This window comes from Meriones unguiculatus, chromosome 10 (genome assembly GCF_030254825.1).
Source record: "Meriones unguiculatus strain TT.TT164.6M chromosome 10, Bangor_MerUng_6.1, whole genome shotgun sequence".
Taxonomy (NCBI): domain Eukaryota; kingdom Metazoa; phylum Chordata; class Mammalia; order Rodentia; family Muridae; genus Meriones; species Meriones unguiculatus.
In genome coordinates this window covers 10,978,469-10,998,948 of record NC_083358.1, presented here as the reverse complement: position 1 = coordinate 10,998,948, position 20,480 = coordinate 10,978,469, and the positions used below count along the sequence as shown (strand labels likewise).

At 46.2% G+C, this 20,480-nt stretch overlaps 1 protein-coding gene across 2 annotated transcripts in view; it reads left to right on the top strand.

Moving 5' to 3' along the window:
• The first annotated feature begins 15,659 nt into the window (after window positions 1–15,659).
• Window positions 15,660–20,480, top strand: part of Gan (gigaxonin) — a 61,065-nt gene continuing 56,244 nt past the window's right edge. The window contains exon 1 of one of the 2 annotated variants that reach the window (XM_021640032.2): window positions 15,660–15,938. In XM_021640032.2, coding sequence (XP_021495707.1) covers window positions 15,772–15,938 — 167 coding nt within the window. In that variant the 5' untranslated portion in view covers window positions 15,660–15,771. The remainder of the gene's footprint in view (window positions 15,939–20,480) is intronic. The other variant, XM_060391904.1, reaches the window with a different exon arrangement.

Genomic DNA, 20,480 nt, shown 5'->3' with positions numbered 1-20,480 from the left:
CAACACGAATAGATCTTTTTTTATAAAAGTTCTTTACATATTGTGGGCTTACGGCCCTCATCAAAGGTATGATTCTCCAATATTTTCCCCTATTCTATAAATGGGCTTTTCACCTTTTTTTGACACTGTCCTCTGAAGTACAAAAAAAAAAAATAGAACAAAGAACTCTTTTTTAAAATTTGGGTGAAGTGCCATTTATCTATTTCTTTTAAAACCCCATGATGTTGGCAGTGAATCTAAGAAGCCATTGTTAATATGGCCTTGAAACCTTGTTCCTGGCTTTATATTTACAGCCAATAAGTGAGGTAGAGGGTCTTCCTTTCTCATCAGCATATGCTTATGTGTTTGTCACCTTTGTACTTGATACATCTCCCAGACTGTCTTAGTTTTCCGTGGCCGTGATGAAATACCCTGATCAAGACAACCTCTAGAAGGAAGGGTTTATTTTGGGCTTACAGTGCCAGGGATAAGTGTCCATCACCATCATCATCATCTTATGGGGAAATCATGGGAGCAAAGCAGCAGGAACAGTGGAGAGCAAAGATCTTGGATGGTAAACACAAAGCAGAGAGGGCAACTGGATATGGTGCAAGTTTTTAAATTCTCAAAGCCACCTCCAGTGACATACTTCCTCCAGCCAGACCACACCTCCTCCACCTCTCCATACAATGCCACCAACAGGGCACCAAGTGTTCCAATACGCAAACCCGTGGGAGAAAAAATCTCCCTGTGGCTCTCTGTCTCTGTTTTTCTGTCTCTCTCTATATATATATTTCTCTGTCCTCTTCCCTTTCCCTCTCTCCCTCCCTTCATCATCTCCTAAAAATTATTTTTCCTTGTTGGTCCAAGCATGGCCTCTGTTCAGGACCAGGAAACAAGATGTGAGCTACAGTCACAGGTGGAGATTTTAACAACTTCCTGTCTTTCTCACAAGGGCCTGGAGACAGTAATATCTATGATAGCCAGGTTCAATTCATACACCCTTGTACATTTTCCAGTATTTCCCCTACAAAGGACTAATTCTACCACATTGTAGAATTAGTGGTAGCAACTGACATCCCATAATCCCTGCCCTTTCCAGAAAGTAGGAGAGCCTTCAGTGGTTTTGGGAGTGGTAAAGGGTCGCTTGACATTCTGATTTTGTTTTCATCCTGTCATTCGGTTGGGACAGATGTGAGGCCCCAGGCCTGGCTCAGGGCTTTTAACCTTACCCTAGGAATTAATGTGGGAATAACAGAATTCCTAGGGCTGGGAACAAACCAGCCCATGCTAGGTGAGGCACTTTACAGGAAGGAGTAAGAGTCTAATGTTGTGGAAGAAACCAAGTCCACAAACTAGGGTATGATTTAAAGCAATGAACGCTGATTGCCTTGCCGTTCTGGAAGTCAGATGTCCAAAGATGAGTCTTACGATAAGAAGCAAGATGGCTGTGGAGGCTGTAGGAGAAACTCTCCTTAACTCACCCTCATGCCCTGGCTCCTGTCCTAACAGCATGGGCCCTGTGCCTGCTACCATAAGCCCATCACTTTCTCCCCTTCTGGGTCAAATTCTCCTCCTCCCCCTCTCCCTCCCTCTCCCCCTTATGATTCCATTGGCCTGCTGTGATAACATGGGCTGTGTCTCCATCTCTAGATCCTTACTTTGGACACATCTGCAAAGTCCCTTTGCTGTAGTAGGTCCCGTTCATAGGTTCCAGCAACGAACCTGAGTGTCTTTGGGGGAGGGGATCAAACCACCACAAGCACCTAGCTCTGGCCTTTTCCACCTTGATCCACCTTATTCTCTTGAGACACGTTCTCTCCCTGAATCTGGAGCCTACTGTTTTTCAGATAAGCTGACATCCAACAAGCTCCAGCAATCCTCCTGTCCCCACATCCCACACCAGTGCTGGAGTCACAGGTGTATGTGGCCATAGCTGCCTTTTGATGTGAGTGTTAAAGATCTAAACCCAGCTGCCCGAGCTTGAGCAGTAAGCATTCCTACCCACCCAGCCCCAGTAATTGAAAAAACCAAACATTGTAATGTTAGGCCCAGAAAGAGCCTAAATATAAGAAGATATGAAGAGAACCCAGGAAACTAATCATCCATAGATGCAAAATCTCAAGAGGTTCATTTTGACCATTGCGCATTGGGGTCACCCCTGCTGGTCAGCAAGGAGTGGTACCAGGAGACAAAAACCTTAGGTTTTTAAAAGACAAGGCTCAGGGAATTCTAGGGGTTGCCTTCTTGGCAATTCATGATTGGATGAGGTATTTAACTTTTAAAATCATTGGTTAGTTCTGGGCACCCTTAGGCCTGGTAAATATCTGATCTTCAAGTCAGTTTGGAATTTCCTGCCATATGAGATATAGCCACAGTTAAAGGTGGGAGAATGATTAACTCATCCCGTGTCTGTTCTGAGGAGTGGGGGTTACAGGTTTTGGATCAAAGGTCAGGAGAAGGATTAGGGCCATTTGGCCCAGTTTCCAAGCAAAGCTCATCTCACAGGTGCCAGCCGATGATTTTCTCTCCATTTAGTAGAGATCTCTGCTTGTTCTCTTCCTTATCTCTGCCCTTGCAGATGGCTAATGTCAGGAACTTTTACATTCCTCAGCTCTCTGGAGAAGCACTAAGAGCCTTTAATTAACATGGGCCTAAAACTTGAAAATATAAGTTATAAGGCAATTAAAAGAAACATAGGTTACAAAGTTAGTCTGATTCTTTCAGTAACACACTCCAATGCAAAAGACAGACTAATTTGATACAAGCCGAGGGATGACAGAAATAAAATATTAAGTCTTTGTTTTCTCCAACTAAACCATGGATTCTATCAGAGAAGGAAATGTACATATACAGTAAAAACATCATAGTAGGAAGCAGACTTTTTGTTGTTGTTGTTGTTTTTGAGACAGGGTTTCTCTGTATAGCTTTGGCTGTTCTGAACTCACTTTGTAGACCAGGCTGGCCTCAAACTCACAGTGATCTGTTTGCTTTTGCCTGGTGAGTGCTGGGATTACAGGCATGAGCCACCACCCCCGGCACATACAATGGTCTTGAATCTGAGCTGAGGTGTTTGAGGCAGGATTCGCAGGTGGCATGTGACTGATATGCAAAGTGTGCATGGAGTGTGTTCAGAACCCAGGCTGCAGAGGAAATCCCGCCATCCAACAGGAGCGAGGAGACAGAAGTACCTCGGATTCATTACACTTGTGATTTCAAACTAGTTTTTGGTTGCTGAGTTTTCCGAAACCATTTGTCACTGCCAGATTTGTCAGAGCTCCTGCATTCTGTTTCATGACCCTACATGGGATCACAACCCGCAGTTTAGGAATCTAGTCTAAGCCAGGGTCTGGCACACAGAGAGCTCTCAATATGCATGTGTTGAGTGAATATATAAACTCAATGCCATTCACCTTCTACCTGCTGTGGCCAGTCCTGGCATTCAAGGCCCTGAAGATGTTGCTTGCAGGGAGCCAGTCAATTCTAAGTAATCTGTGGATTATCCTGCTCTCTGTCTCCACCTTGTTAACACACTAGCACCCTGGATCTTTAACATAGACACCCTCAGTTGTCCTCTCCACCACGACTTGAGAAAGGTCTTAAGGGAGAAAGGGATGGGTCAGCCTGCAAGTCTGCAGAAGGGGACATGACTGTGGAGTTGGACGGTGCAGTGGCCCTGGCTGGAAATTGTTGAGTGGGCCACATTCTCTATGTATGCAATCTTCCTGGAGGTTCAGAATTTGTGTTTCTGTGTTCAAGTAGACTCAGGATGTGCCCTGTGGAGGAATTTTGGATGCTTGAGAAGGCTGCAGGAAGGCTGCAGGACTCTCGTGGGCTTCCTGTGACTTGCCGTATGCACAAGAAGAGCAGAATCCATGGCAGTCTCCACAGAAGCACTTCTGTCTAGCCCAGCACTGACTTGTGACACAGGACTAAAATTAACTGGTGGTCTACAGCTAAGGCAGGAAGGCCAGTGGCTTAATGGTGCGCCTTCTCCCTGTAGCCGCCCCAAGATCTTGTGTTGAAGATGCTGAGCCAAGTGCCAGCTCAGAGCTCAGGCTGACTGATCCCTACGCATGTAAGACATTATTGCTCGAGGCTGCAGTTTTCTTTGCAGATGGGATTATTCTAGTATCTTCAATTTGGGTTTGATGTGAAAGGACTTGTTGGTGTACAAATGATATAGGATTGCACAGTGTTGATGGCAAAGAGAAGATAAACATCATTTGCTATTTACTGACACATTTTTTTGTTCTCTACTCCATCTATTGTCCAGCTATCTATCATTCGTCAGCTACCTGTCCATCGTCCATCCATCCATTGTCTGTCCATCCATCTATCGTCTACCCATCCATACACTTACCAGAATCATTCATTTTCCCAATGTGAGTATAAAAACTACCATGTATGTGACAAGAGTTCCTACACATACACACATGCATATACATACAAAAATCATGAATAAGCTGAGGGCCAGAGTGCTCAGGGTGCTTGATCAAGCACACACAAGTCATAGCGGAGAGTGCTTGAATCAGGAACTCAGTGCTGTCACGCATGGGTGACAATCTTTGCCTCTACCCATCAGAAAATATCCATTAGCAAAGAAGAGGGGAGAAGGCAGGTGCAGTGCAGGGGTCTACCATGACATGCATGAAATTGCCAGTGTTTGCCATGGTAGTCAACGCTTGTGTCAGTATTAAAGAACCTCTCCATCTCTTACTACAAACGATGCTCTGGGGAGAGGATGCATGTCATTGACACTCCCTGCCACACACCCAGCCATGTACCCCATTTAGCCAAATCGGTTGTTTGATTTTTTTGTCTGTCTTATCCCAGGACAAGGACATTTAGAAGTTTCTAGAGACCAGATTTGAATCTGATTCCTTCTTTATCCCTCCCAAGGCCTAGGATAGCAGTCAGAATAAAAGACCACCATAGAAGATAATGATTTGACAATGACTTAGTAAAATCCTGCCCTACCCAAGTCAGGTGCCACTGGAGATTCAGATGGTTGCCCGTGGTCCCTGCTCTTCAGACACTTAGAATGGAGCTGGAGAGGCCAAGCTTTCAGTGTCTGCCACAGTGGAACTCCCTAAACCTCTTGGTACAGCATTTTAAGAGCTTAAGATTGTGATAAAGGGAACAGTTCATTGGGCACCGAACAAAAAAAGATCATTAAATGGGACAAATTTTGTGAAAAGTGACAACCCGTTCCTCTGGAAGGACGGCATTGTCTTGATTAAAGAGCACACCTGGGAGCCACAAAGTGCAAATTATTGATGTTGAAACCACTCTTTCCCAAGAGGGAAACGTTGAAAACAGTCACCAGCCCAGATGCTATCTGCAGTGCCGATTGACTGGACCTAGAGGGCCGTGTGCAGAACCGCGGTGGCCCAGTTAAACTCATGTTCCTTTCTGCATGCTCCCACAGGCTCTGAGTCTCTTAGGTTTGATTCCATTCATTGATTGTTCCTTTACCAGGCTCTCTATATAGATCCTGGAATGCACAGATGGCCAGTGACAGAGCAGGGGAGTTTACAGACTTTTCCAAGACCATGGGATTCGGAATCCCGACCGCTCTGTGAGTTAGCTGAGGGTCAGTGGTTCTCTGGGACACTGTTTTTTTTTTTTTTTAAAGAGTGGCAATGGGTGCCTGATATGTGACTTAATGTAGCAAAGAGGAAGGACTGGTCAGTGTGATGGATGGTAAGCTTCCTGCCCAGGGAGGCCCCAACAGCTCCACAAATGGGCACCAGAGGAAGTGGTAATTATAGAGAACCAAGTTAATGACCCTTTGTTTAAGAACCTCCCAGCAAAGTGAAACGAGAGATGTTCAAATAGCTATCACTAACATCACAGGAGTGGCCATGGGTTTTGTTTTTGGTTTTGTTTTGCTTTTTGTCTCTTTCATTCTTGTGTGTATGTGGTGTGCATGTTTGCACAAGTGTGGCTGTTCATGTGTGGGTGCAGGTACACATGTTTTTGAGGTGTCTGAGTACATGTGGAGGTAAGAGACTGATGTCGGAGTTACCTGCTACCACTGTTCTGCCTTGTTCTTTGAGGCAGGGTCTTTACGTCACACCCAGAGTTTGCTGGCTAGTCTTGCTAGGCAGCTTGTTCTGGGCCCCTGTGCCTCTTCCTTTCCAGGCTTGAATCACGGGCAGGCCACCCTGCCCATCCAGCCCTCAAGTGTGCTCTTGGGACCCAAACTCTGTTCCTCATGCTTGTTTAACCATCTCTATCTGGGACCCCGTGTTTGCAGTTTTTATTTAGTTTAATTTTTTTTTTTTTTTTTACTTTTTATTTTAAATTGTGTGTGTGTGTGTGTGTGTGTGTGTGTGTGTGTGTGTGTACGGCACATGCGTGAATGCATGTGTGTGTGCATGCATGTGTTAACCTGAGAAGGACAGAAGAGGGCGACAGACCATCTGGACCTGGAATTACGGTGGTTATGAGCCATCTCGCATGGATGCTGGGAACTGACCTAAGGTCCTCTACAAGAGCAGTATGTGCTCCTAACCACTGAGCCACCTTTCCAGCCCTGTGACTGCCCTTTTTAAAGTTCCCATTTACTGACCACTTGCCAGGTGCTGGACATAGTGGCACATAGTGACATCTGGATAACCACAGCTGTCACGCATGGTGCTGTGCACAGCTGTACAACAGAGTCTGAGACTGTGAGCCAAACAAACCAGTCCTCGTTGTTTGTGTCAGGCATTTTTTCACAGTAACAAGAAAACTGGGTGCAGTAGGTATAACCAGGGCCACGGTGTTTGTCAGAGTGACAGGATATGGCTATGCATCAGGCAAGTTCCACAGCAGAACATATATGTGTTCCAGACGTGAGCTACATGGCCAGGGGAGAGTCAAGCGGGATCCAAGTGAGCCAGGTATTTCCAGCTAGGAGCCCGAGGCCCAGCTTGTTGCAGTAGCATGCCCAGGGTGGAGAACTGTAAAGTGACAGGAGCAAGCCTCGAGCCTGGCAGCTAGACTCCAGGGGAAGAGTTCAGGGACAGGGAGACCAAAAGAAGCTGAGTGGAAGGGCTCTGTGAGGTGATGCTGGAGACTGTCTGGCCTGGGGACAGGAAGAAGGACAAACCAGGTACATGAGGCCAGCAAGGGGATCTCACTGGTTCCATTCAGAGGTTCAGGAGGCTCAGTCTGGGGGGGTTGGGCATGAAAGATGGTACAGAAGGAGAAAAGGAAAAGGGGCTGGTGAGATGGCTCGGTGGCTAAAGATGCTGCCAAGCCTGGTGGCCAAGTTCACTCTCTAATAAGAGAGAACTGACTCTGGCAAGTTTTCCTGGACTTGTACCTGGAATGAATGGAGACTGATGGACATGTGTTAGGGACAGGGTGGGAATGGCATCTGTCTGCTGTGTTTCCAGAGGCACACACAAATCTGAATAAGCAGGCCACATCATCTCTGCCAACTAAATTACTGCTCTCTACACATTCCTTCTCCCAGTAGCCAATTAGTTCCTTAGATTTAGTGCTGACCCTAATTGCATATGGTCTCCCACAAGGGTAAGAACTTAGAATTTTGGTTGAATGAATGAGCTGCTCATATTTAGGTGCATTCACTTCTCTGGGATTGAGCTGGAGTTTAGAAAATGGACACATCAGAGGTCAATCACAGACCTAAGCATGGAAAACAAAAACAAAACCTCTAAAGAAAGCACAGAAAGACATCATAAGAAAATGGCTTTCTCAAGCAGAATGTAGATGAAGTATCTGGTGTATTTCTGAAAATAGCTGAAATGATTTAAATGTCAGGGGCTGAAGAGATTGCTCAGTGGCAAACACATGAATAAACAAACAACACTGGCTCCTCTTGCAGAGGACCCATGTTTGGTTCCCAGCATCCATATTGCTTAGCTCACAACCACCTGTAACTCCAGGTCCCAGGAATCCAATGCCTCTAATCTCCATGGGAATCTGTGCTCGTGTGCCCACAGCTGTAGCTGGTCTTTGCTAGTTTGTGGGTTCTTCTTCTTCCCACCCGTTATCTCCCAGTTTCTCTCCATATTGCTACATAGGTGAGAAATGATAGAGGGGAAAGAGAGAGAGAGATCCTTGAACCTAATTTTTTTCTTCTCGTTTCTTCCTTGCTTGTAACTGGTCTTGGCCACTTTGTGGGTTCTTTTTTCTCCCCAGGTTCTTTTTTTAGCCCCCAGCTTTCACCTCTTATCATTAGGTAGGAGAGAAAAAAGAATAGAAAGGAAAGATAGATAGATAGATAGATAGATAGATAGATAGATAGATAGATAGATAGATGATAGATTCCTGAATCTAATTTCTTTCTTTTTGCTTCTCCTTTGAGCACGACTAACAAACTGCCACCAATCCCCTGAATGACGACCAGCCACCAACCTCTGCCTACAGTGGCCCTAGCATTTATTTACCCTCTGAAAAGTTCCCAGATTTCCAAACATTACACAATATCAGAAAATAGCTGGAGCTGGCAAAACCACAACTCAGCCAGGGCACAGTTAAAACTAAAGCATATTCTTATAATATCTCCATGTTTCTAAAGAACCAAGATCCCAGAATTCTCACTGCACATGGCCACTCAGAGACACACATAATTATAAATAAAAAGGTGGGGTGTGGTGGCAACATGCCTTTAATCTCAAGTCAGGTTTCAGAGGCGGTGGATCTTGTGAATTCAAAGCTAGCCTGGGTTACATGAGACTCTTGTCAATTAATAAAGACATGGAGCGTGATATAAAAGAGACAGAACAGGACATCTAAAGATCTGGTATGGGAGGCAAAAGTATGTGATGGAGTTAGGAAACAGATGAAGTTCACCTAATTCTAATTCTGATTAGAGTCAAAGAAATACAAAAAGGGAGACAGATGTCAGTTCAGCTCTGGACACAGTGCTGGTTCCATGGGCAGAGAAACTAGACTTAACTTAAAAGTCGACTAGAGCTTAATAACTCCCAAGCTGGGCAAGATCCTGCCAAAAACAAAGGCAGGAGTCGTAGGGGAAATAACGAAAGTAAGAAAAACAATACAGCATGTATTGAAAACCTACTGTGTGCCAGTCCCTGTTGTCAGCCTTCACCGGTTCCGTCTCATTTTACTTTCACTACTGCCAGGTGAGGAAATGCTTTGATTATCCCAGGTTCATAGAAATAGCGATGTGTTATATACTGTTCTGAGAATAACCTACTTACCATTTTAACCAGAGCTCCTGTGACTACCCAGGAGCCAGTAAGAGCCAGCCTACTGACACTCCCTCCATAGAAGCCAGAGGACGGTCATTCAAGTGTCACCTCCATTCAGCTACTTCTGTCTGTGGCTCCCTGCCAGCTGTATGCACTTCTGCCCCAGATGCCTGTGGTTTCATGAGATGCTACACAGTGTATAAAAAGTTCACTGAAGGGGGTCATCGAGAGAAGCCAAGTCATTTACGCAGTTTTAGGGAAGTCACATTTACATTCAGGTGAGACTTTGGGGTTTGCGGCTGCTTTGGGGTGACACATGCCCCTGTAAGTAACCCACCACGTATGCTCTACAACTAACCCCAGTAAATCCATCCCATTTTGATGGAATAATTACTTTGGTCAGTCTGGGGGGAGGGGGCATTTGTTTGGGTCTCTGTAGAAGAGTTAAAATAATACTACGTAAATTTCTCCAGCCTCCAAGAAACCCAGAAGGAAATAGGAAGGTAGTCCAATGGGTAACTGTTGGGAGGATTCAAATGAGTTCACAGATGGTTAGACATATCCAAGGTGCAGGTGAATTACTTATTTCATGGGAATGTTGCTGAATACCCAACCCAGCTCACTGTACAACCAGCAACAAGGTGGTTAGACTTCTTGCTTAAGAACAAATTTTGAGTACCTTTTATATATTGTTCACATACTTATAAACCAAAGCAAATGTGTTGGGTAAAAACTACAAAAGGAGAGTGGATCGTGGTTCACATCTTTAATCCCAGCCCTCGGAAGGCAGAGGCAGATGGATCTCTTAGTTCCAGGCCAGCATGGTCTACAGGGCAAGTTCAGGACAGCCAAGGTTACATAGAGAAACCCTGTCTCAAAAATAAACAAACAAACAAACACAACCTCAATGTGGTGTACGCCTTAACAGGAAAAAACAAAGGTTCTAGCATGGGACCTAGTTTGAAAGAAATTACTCAGGTACCATGTGCCTAGAGCTGTTGAGATCTAAGCTTTACAAGTTCTTTAAGTCACTATCAATAACCCAACATGCTAGGAGGACAGAGTTAGGTCAGGGAGCGGGAGAGGAAAAGGGATGTCAGTCCAATAAGTAATCTTTTTAAGGCACATGCTTTCGTTTCAGCTTTGTTTTAGGGTCTAGTGACACAAAAATCAATGAACCCCACGAAGCCTCATGAAAGTCTCTATAACCAATAACCATGATGCCCAAATACATGCTTATAACTTAGGCAGGGGTTACGTACACAGAAGAAAGAAGAATTGGGCTGAGGGAGGCATCATCCCTGCGCTTTAAGTAGAATGAACAAGCAAAATGAAAATGTCAGCAGACTTCCTGACTGAGAGAGGAGACAACACAAAGGCCCTGAGGTTGGGGACGAGTCAGAGTTGTTCCAGGAAGAGCAAGAGGGCCAGTGTGGTAAGCGAACACTGAGAAGGGATGTTCGGAGGATGTGGTCACAAAGGATGAAGGCTATAGATCACTCAGGTCACACAGGATGTAGGCTATAGGTCACTCGGGTCTTTTTCTTCCTAAGTCTGACGGAAAGCCATCCGAGGCTTCAGAAACCAGAAGTGGCTTTATTTGATTACCTTGTCCGGGAGGAAGGACTCCCAAGAAGGGCAAAGGGAGGGCAGTAGGGCTATGTGGTGGTGGGTCAAACAGTGTTGGTGGAGCTGAAATGGCTGGGTGCAGAACAGCCTGCCTGGGGTTTCCTGGAGAGTGGGGTGAAGGCCCCAGCCACAGCTAGGGATACAGATCACTGCTATATTGATGGCCTGCGTACACAAGATTCTGAGTTCCATTACCAACACCATCCCTCTTAAAAAGACCCCCATTTTCTGCCATTATGTAAACAAATACTATCAATGTACCACTACCACTTGGAAGGAATTATAATTAGGTTTGAGGGGTCAAATTGGGTTTTTGTAACTTTAAGAGTTTTTTTTATTTATTTTTATTTATTTTTTTATCTCTGTGTATTTCTGTATTTCATGTGCATGCAGTGCCTGAGGAGCCCAGACAACAGAGTCAGATCCCCTAGGGCTGGAGTTATACAGATGGTCCTGAACCCACAATGTGGGTGCTAAGGATGGAACCCTGTCCGTTGGAAAGCCAGTGCTCTTACCTGCTGAGCCACTCTCCAACCCTCATGAGTTTATTTTGTGACCTGTGTAAGTTGCAGACGGTCACTAGCTATCCCAGTGGAAATGTCAGGCCCATCACTGAATAAGCCAGTTTGAAGGTCGGTGGAGAATTGTGGGAAACAGCCCCTGCAGTTATCCGGTAGGGATGAAAAAATATCCGTCATCCCTAATAACATTTATTCCCTCTGCAAATCTGCACGGAGCACCTAGCGTGTGCCAGGCACTGTGACAGATCCTGGGTGGGGGTTCAAGGACAGTCTCTGCCTCCACGGAGTTTCGCTACAGTTTAATTAGCTCTCTGGTTAGCTTTCTGAGACACCTCGCTGAGTGCTGTGAGGTACATGGAATCAACTCCCGGGCATCATAAACACTGACCTGTTCTCTGACTCAGCAATTGGGAAGCACTTAGGCTTTTCAGAAAGAGCTATCTATGGATTTGGACAAATGACAGATTTACCCAATAAAATGTCTGAGGACTACCTTAAAATGAACCAGAAGAGACTGTCTCAACCAAACCAAAGAGCTAGCTTTTGAGAATGGCCAAGCTTACAGAGCTGGAAGGCAGAAATCTGACCTCAGTCTTTTCTGTCCTAACTCAGTCTCACAAATGACCTTGATGGAGCCTTTGGCTCATCTGAACCTGAAATTTCTCTTCAATAAATCGAGCCCATGCAAGCCCATGTTTTCAAACTCCTGATTATTTCCTTGTTACAGTATTTATTGTCTTTTGCTAACAGTTACTTTAAAATAAAAGCCCAAACTCCCAAGAGGATACTTCTCTCAAGAGATCAGTTTTCAACAGAAGAAAGCTTTTAATATTATTTTTTTGCAAATGGAAATTGTTCTCTTTTCTCAACTGTAAACATGATACATGATCAGTGAAGAAATAAAGTGGGGAGGGGAGGAGAGGGGAGGAGAGGAGAAGGGAGGAAGGAAGGAGAGAAGGGGAGGAGAGGGGAAGAGAAAGGGAGGCTCGGTGTTGACAACAGAGACTGAAACTGGCCAGGCAGTATGGGATCTCCCAGATGGCATGTTTCACAATAACTGCTATCTGATACCTATGGAATGCTGGAAAACAATAACACTGTATGCACAACTTCGATGATCATCACTAATATCAAGGACAGATCGGTTTGAGCAACATCAAGAATGGCTGCAAAGCATTCCAAGGCCTGACCACGAGTGCTCTTCTGAGGGGGTGGGGGAGAGTTGCTCCTCTAACCCTCAGGACTCCTATCCCTTAGCAGAAGGCTGAATGCCTCTGGGACACCTGAACTCAACTGAACACATTTTACCGTGAGCCTGTCATCATGTGGGATCAACTCCCTCTGCAGTGACGGTTTTCTGATGATCTTTGAGACGGGATTAAAGCCAGATCTTGGCTGCAGACCCATGAGACGATTTCCCCCGAGTGCTACCGCTTAATCCCATGTGACAATCGGCTGGGGTCGAGGGCATGTGCTCGTCAGCTCAGCATCCTACATCACTCTCTTACCTGACTTGCTGACTAATGCATGAGGTGGGGGGGCGTCGGCTAGGACCCAAGGAACACAGATGCAGCCAGCACCACAACCCAGCAGAGGAAGAAAGCAGTGGCAGGCCGCGTAGTACAGCAGGGGTTCAGAAATGCCGGGATGGGGAGTTGGCTCAGCATTGCAGCAGCTCACACCAAGCCCTGAGCCGGATCCCAGCACCACAATAAACCAATAAAGCACAGTGTGACAAACACAGCGCTTGCCTACCTTGTCCTGGGAGGCAGGACAAGGAGGAGGCTTACTGACGGCCGTGTTTGAGCTGCGTTTCAAGGGTGACTCAGAGTTTAGCAAGCAGGCTGAGCGGTGGGGACGGCTGCAAACAGTGGAGGTGGCGTTGTGTCCTGTTGCACAGGTGCGACTTTCTGGCCAGTACCTGCCTTCCTCCCGACTGATAACAACTGCAAGGAGCCTCTCCCCAACTCACACCATTCCTTCCTCCTGACAGAAACACTGGCAGTTCATCTCCACCAGAAGAGTCTGCCTGATCTCCGCGCCCCCTCCCATCCTCAGATTACTAACCATCGTTCTATTATCTGAGCTGTTTATTTCAGAAGCTCTGAAGACCAGACCACCTTTACTATCAACTAAGACATTCTTATCAAATACCTGCGTTGTGTAAAGCTCTCCTGGTCATCTACAGCATTGTTGGGGGTAGGTGTGCAAGCATCTGAAGAGGCCAGAGGCTGACCTCAGGTGTCTTTCCTCAGTCACTTTTCTACATTACTTTTGAGACAGGGTTCCTTAGGATTCTGATTCTGGCTAAACTGGCTGGCCAGCAAGCCCCAGGGATGTTCTTGCCTGCCACCCGGAGCCTTCTCCAACCCCAGCTGGAATTGCCAAGTGTCCACCGCTGCACCTGCCATTCACATGGGTGCTGGGTATAGAGCTCAGGTCCTCATGCTCGCACAGCATTCTATGGACTGAACCATCCCTGCCCCACCCCATCATCCATTTTTGACAACAGCTCAATCGAGAGAAAACGAACAAGAGCAAAAACTACAATCCAGAAAATGTTTATTTGATGCTTGGTATTCACACTTAAAGATGAAATAAAACACCATCCGCCATCCATCCAACCCTAAGTAAGTAGTACTAGGTACCAAGTCTACTGTTACCAAATTCTTGGCACCTGGAAATCGTACCAAGCTACGAGTCGTATAGATTTTTTAAAAAGTGTCTTATAGAGCAATGTTCAAAAGACAGCAACTACTTAAACAAACGAGTGCTGACTGTGCCCTAAGTGCTATGCCAGTATTATGGAGAAGACAGGCTTGCACAGTTTTATATTTTCTCAATAGACACAAACACAGAGGCTAGAATTATACAACACGGCCCACTACCAATTTTACTGATTAGTAACTCATGGTCCCTTTTTATCTCTACTCCTCTCTGCTTTCCCCCAGACCTTGGTGTTGACACAAATTCTAGATTTTTTTTTGGGGGGGGAAGGGGTTATGTTTTTGGTTTTTCAAGACAGGGTTCCTCTATGTAGCCCTGGATGGCCTGGAGCTCACTCTGTAGACCAGGTTGGCCTGAACTCACAGAGCTCCACCTGCCTCTCTACCTCCCTAGTGCTGGGATTAAAGATGTCCGCCATCACTGCCCAGCTTAGATTCTAGATATTTTTATCACTACATCCATACATACTGAGCTGTGTTTGAAAAAGGAACTGTAATGGAGCCTCCACTCGCAACTTCCTTGCCTCACCTGTTCTGCCCTGAGAGTATGGTTTATACTCTGATTCCTACCAGTGACTCCAGAGCCTTGGCTGCTTCCAGGCTGAAGACCCAACACTTTCCTTGGGGACTTTGGACTAAGGAAGACTGTGCTAGTGCAGTAAAAACCCCATTACCTAGAAGGCTGCCCAAATGTTCTGATCTTTGGTCCTCATAAAACGTAATTTTGCAGAGGTCTGAGCACCTAAGTTTGCACGAAATGGTAGCTACTTCCTCCACTCCCCAACACTTCCAGGGAAACTTCAGACCGTATGAGGCTTGCACTGCAGGGTGAGCTTACCCAGAGCCATGACCTGTCACAGCCATGATCTGCCTGTGTGGGAACCCACCATTTCAACATCTGGCCTTTGTACCGCCCACCTTTCAGACTTTTTCCCTGAAAGGTAGAAACTCATATCCATGCAGATAGCTGTTCTCCCTCTCCTTCCCAATTGTAGTCTTGTGAGTGTGTATGGAAGGCGGAGGGGGGGGGAGGGGTGTGTGTGCATATACCACAGAGTCCTTGCATCAGCCCATCGATCTGCCTTAAACACCCCAATCTTAGAACTGTTTGAACACCTTACCCCTATAGTCCTATTTAAAACCCTTCCATTGTTCCTGGTCCCCCACCGCAGACCCTGAGGAAGGAAAACAACTTCCTTGACACAGCCTTGCTTGTTCTCTTTCTCCATCCGCGACATCTTCAGCAAAGGCTTCCGGCGGACTCCGCGCTCTGCCAGGGAATAATGGACGTAGCCTAGCGAGACGTAGCTCCCGCGGAAGAAATAAGTTCCCGGCTTTACTCTCCATCTCTCCCCTGTCCGCACTGTTTACTATCGGACGACCGAGACTTGGATTCCAACTCGAGTCCAACGACCCGCTGAGCCCTTCTTCCCGCACCCAGCGCAAGGCGCGCCCGCGGCTCGGAGTCCAGCCCCGGAGGAAGAAGGCTTCTGATTGGCTGCTGCGAGGTGGGCGGGACGCGAGGGGGCCCGTCGCGGAAAGATGATGCAACCCCACGGCTACTTAAAGGCGCCGGCCGCACGCGCCGCCGATGGCGCAGGCGCGTTGCTGGACTTCCAGCTCTGACTACAGAGCTCCACTGAGTCCGGGCGGGCGGACGCACGGAGCGGCCGGCGGGGACGCGCGCGGGATTCGGGCGGGCGAGCGGGCGGGCCGGGTGGCGGCGGAGGAGCGGGAGGCGCGATGGCCGAGGGCAGCGCTGTGTCCGACCCTCAACACGCCGCGCGCTTGCTGCGGGCGCTCAGCTCGTTCCGGGAGGAGGCGCGTTTCTGCGACGCGCACCTAGTCCTCGACGGCGAGGAGATCCCCGTGCAGAAGAACATCCTGGCGGCGGCCAGCCCGTACATCAGGTGAGCGGGCGCCGCCGCCCATCGCCTCCGCATCCCTCCCTCTCTCCGGCCTTCTATAAGTCTCCTCCGCCGCGCCCCTCGGGCCCCCATGGGCCTCTCCCGGAGGACCCCTCCCCACCGAGATCGCCGGGCCCCCGGAATGCCGGGAGGTCCACAAAAGCCCCGAACACGGTGTACAGACCGTCCCGGGACCCGCACTCGCGAGTAGGGCGGGGCTGCTCCGGAAGAGCCGCCCCTTCGCTCCATCAGGCCCCGCCCGGCCGCCGAGCCCCGCAGAAGTTTACCTCCGAGTCACCGCACTGTGGGCCGGGCCGGGTTTTGCGCGGGGAAGCCAAACACCGGCGGTGTAGGCAGAAGGAGACTCCCGTAAGATCTCGGTGGGAAACCTCCAGCCCCACCCTCAAAGCCCAGCTGTCATTTTGCCACTCCCTCGTTACAAACTGGTTAAACTGTTGCGAGTTTGAAAAGACCCACTGTCATTCTTTGGATACAGTTGCGGTCGAGGACCCAGACATTGTAACCACCAAGTGGGCACTGTAAAACTTCAGTGACACAAACCTTAGCCCAATTTACCCGGTTAATGAAGAGGTTGAGATCAAGCTTAGAGCAGCGGGCCAGAATCTGCAAGGAGGGCTGCTGGCTTTTCTTTAGCAACTTCCCTTCAGGCAAACTGAGTTGCTCTTTTAATATCAGGAGTAGGGACGCTGAAAGCTGGAGAAAGTGCCTAGTAAGCTGGTTAAATATAGACGAATGGTAGACAATGTCACTAGAATTGGCAGGTCAGAAAATGGAAAATTATGTGTGTGCCGTTCTTAGAGCTCTGTCACAGCAGAACTCGGCACATAATGCTGTATTTTAGTCTTTGCTTTTGGAGACGTTCAAACTCAGAAACAATCCAAGTGCCCTTGAAACTTCTGGCTTCTCTCCTAGCCTTGCCTTGTAACACTGTGCTCTTTGTGGACTGGCGGGGTCAGGTGTCTTTGTTAATATGAAATGTAGATCACCAATAGGACAGCTCATAGCTGGCAGTTCAGAGGTTAGGGCAATCAATCAAATTAGATCTGTAGGCCAGACCTTTCCGGTATCCGGAGTAGTTCTTGTCTGGGAAATGCTTAGGAAAACTACAATGGATGAGGGATTGTTGCAAATCCTATGTGGCACCTGGCTCTAAAGTTGCACATCCTGAAACACTGGCTGTCTCCACCTTCTCCATGGCACTTAGCCCTGTAATGGACCCTGTATTTTGCTCATCTTCGTGTATCTGTCTCAATCTCAGTATAAGCTCAGAAGGCCAAGGATTTTTCTTTTGTTTCTTGCTGGGACCTTCACAAAGAGTTCCCAGTGCCACAGTGAGTGTGTTGAATGAATGGTTGCCTTCCTTCCGTTGGACATCAGAGGTTTGCCTGTGTTACATTTCCAGATCAACTGCTTGAAAAGAGCACTGAGCTGAGTATTTTGAGATCTGCTTGTGTTTCAGATCTTACCTGCCTAACTGTGAGTGGTTGGGGATGACTTGATCTTGGCTCCATCTCCCTACTATGACAAATAAGGGGCGCAGTGTGGTTTTGTGTCATTTAATCTCTGAGGCACCTACAAAGAAATGTATAATGAGTTTCAGACACACTACAGCTCTTCACACAAGTCTGTCCACTAGTTAGGATAGATCTCCTGTGGGCCGTGTCTGTCTATCACTTTCTAAGTAGAAAAACAGTGTCTCAGAGGATGTTACCAACTTGTATGTCAAGGTTACTGATGCTTGGTAGTTGAACTAGGAGTCTAATCCAGGTTTATTATGCATAGTCTCCTGACCCCACTGTTGCAGATGACAATATCATTTGTATTTGACATAAAACCAGAACTTGATGGCTTATAGTATGTTGGCATTTAAATCAGTGGTTCTCAACCTGTGGGCCTTGACCCCTTGGGGGTCAAATGACCCTTTCACAGAGGTTGCCTAAGACCATCAGAAAACAGATATTTACATTGAGATTCATAATGGTAGCAAAATTATACTTATGAAATTGCAACAAAAGTAATTTTATGGTAGGAGGTCACCACAAAATGAGAAACTATATTAAAAATTGCAGTAGGAAGGTTGAGAACCACTGATTTAAATGTTTGTCAAGCATGGTCATAGACTGACCCATTTTGATTTTCATTTTCAACTGTTTTTTGCAATTGGTAGGGAAAATAATATTAATATTTAAATAATATTAATATTTTAATATTTAATATTAATAAATCAAATTTTCTTTATTGACAGAGTGTGTTGTTTGACTGCTAATTGCTAGAACATTCTTGTGATTATCAATTTCAAGAGTATTTCAAAGTAATCTGAATTACTACTTAAAACACAGCTTAGTTTTTGTTTTTATTTATTTTTAGAATATTTTACTCTTTGATAATTTCATACTTACATGCAATGTGTCTTGATCTTACAGTTCAATATATTTTTTTGGATTTATTTATTTTTATTTTATATGTCTGGATGTTTTGCCTGCATGTCTGCCTGTGCACTCATGGGTGCTGTGCCCGCAGAAACCAGAGAGAGTGCTAAATTCTCTGAAATTACCGGTGGCTGTGAGCTGCAGTGAGATGGTCAGATGGGTGCTGGAAACTGGACCTGTGTTCTCTGCAAGAGGAGCCAGTGTTCACAACTAGTGAGCCATTTCTTCAGCTCAGTTTAATAACTTTTGGCACCAATGCTGTTGGACTTTTAAAATGTAGCTTTGTTGAAACAAAACAAATATAAGCATTTAGGTTTGTGATGTTTTCAGTCTACAAATCTAAAAGTATGAGTTTGTCCCATGTCCTTAACCTAGGTAGAATAAACGTCACAGGACACTTAAAGGTGTGTAGTCTAGGAAGCCAGCCCAACTCTGTCACTCTAGGAATTAGGCAATTTGATCTACATTTTCTACTTACCGTACAAAAGTCTTGCAATGTAACTTTCTGGTTTAGTCTTTTCTTGTGCTTTTCCTTGGTCTAGCATTTGTCTGTCTTCTCAATAAATAACCATTCCAAGCCAGCCATGCTAGAAAGATTTCTCAGTTAAAAAAAAAAAAAAAAAGGAAAAAACAGAAAACTCAGTTTCAGCAACAAATACCTCATAACCAGCTAAAAGAGGTGGTTGGGCCTGTGCAGAGTGTGCCCTGAAGTTTGATATCATGATGCTCAGAAGAAAGGGGCAGGTTCTTCCATGACCTGTCACTCAGCTCTCCAGATGGAAAGCTGCCCTTCCTGCAGGCTACTTTTCCAGTCCCATCCCTGGCTGGAGTTTACTCAAAGCTTTTTGGAGAAGCTAGCCCTCAGTGCAGCTGAGAGTCTTAGAAAATGACAGGACTGTACTCTTGGATATGATTCTCCCCAGCTTTCCTTTCTCAGCAACTCTGACTCCTCCAGGGAATGGCTCCTTGAGCTTGTAGGGCATTACTTTGGAATACTGCGGTTTGCCTTGGTTTCTCTCTGGGGTTTCTCTGAATCCAGCCTAGCCCCAGTGATCTGATGGGAAGCTCTTCCCTTCCCTTGAGCAATTCTTAGGGATGATGCCGGTGACCGGACTTGAAAATTAGCTTCTCTGTACTTGTGAAATGACATTACAGTGGCTCTGTACCAGTTCCTGATCCTGTGCGCACTTTCCGGAATTTACACATTTCTGGGACCTGTGATGATACTATTCAGTGTTCAGTCCTAGATAGTAAAGCATTCCCCAAGATTTTTTTTAATGCTTTGATGAGTCAGCTAGTCATGGAAATGACTTTGTTTTCTGCTTGATCTAGTGAGGCTGCAGTGAGATGGTCATCTTGTGCAGTCTGGTCATCTTGGACTTTTGTAGGACCCAGTTTCCTTATCTGTGAGTTGAAGTTGCCACATGAGGCCAAAGTCCATGTAATACACAACCATGGGGCTCTTTTGCTTTGCTTTACATGTGTGTGGGAGAGGGGTTGTCACTTTCCAGTTTTGTGTGTGTCATTATATATGCACAGTGGTGCTGAATTGCTCCCCTCGCCTTGCCCTGCAGGACTTTGTCCCCTCGCCTTGCCCTGCAGGACTTTGTTGGGTGTTGTACATGAATGCAGCCAGTAGCATTGTGTCACCGGGAGCATTTATTTCATACTGTTAGCTTGGGCACGTTCCAGGCCTAGTTATTGACAATCCTTTTTTTTGCTACTTAAATCCAAGATTTGACTCATAGGTAGCGTGAAGGAAAATAGTGAAGGAAGCTAACATGAGCTCTAATGGAGAGCCGAATTTCATAGCAGCATAGAAACTGATAACATCCATTTTAGGGTTGTCTGAAAGTTTAATGTCACTGGGATCTAAATAGTATCCCCTAGTGTTGTTCACTGTATACAGAGCATGCTGTTCTCAAAGCCCCTTTTCTTGATTCACTTACACAAGTAACTAAGTAGCCTTTAATCTATCTTTGCTTTCTTGATGTTGAAGCTGAGCCACTCAGGCAGCCATGCCTGCTTAGACAGACCCTTGCTATGAACCAGAGGCTCTCCAAACAGTCTATTGACATATTTTCCCTGCACTTTG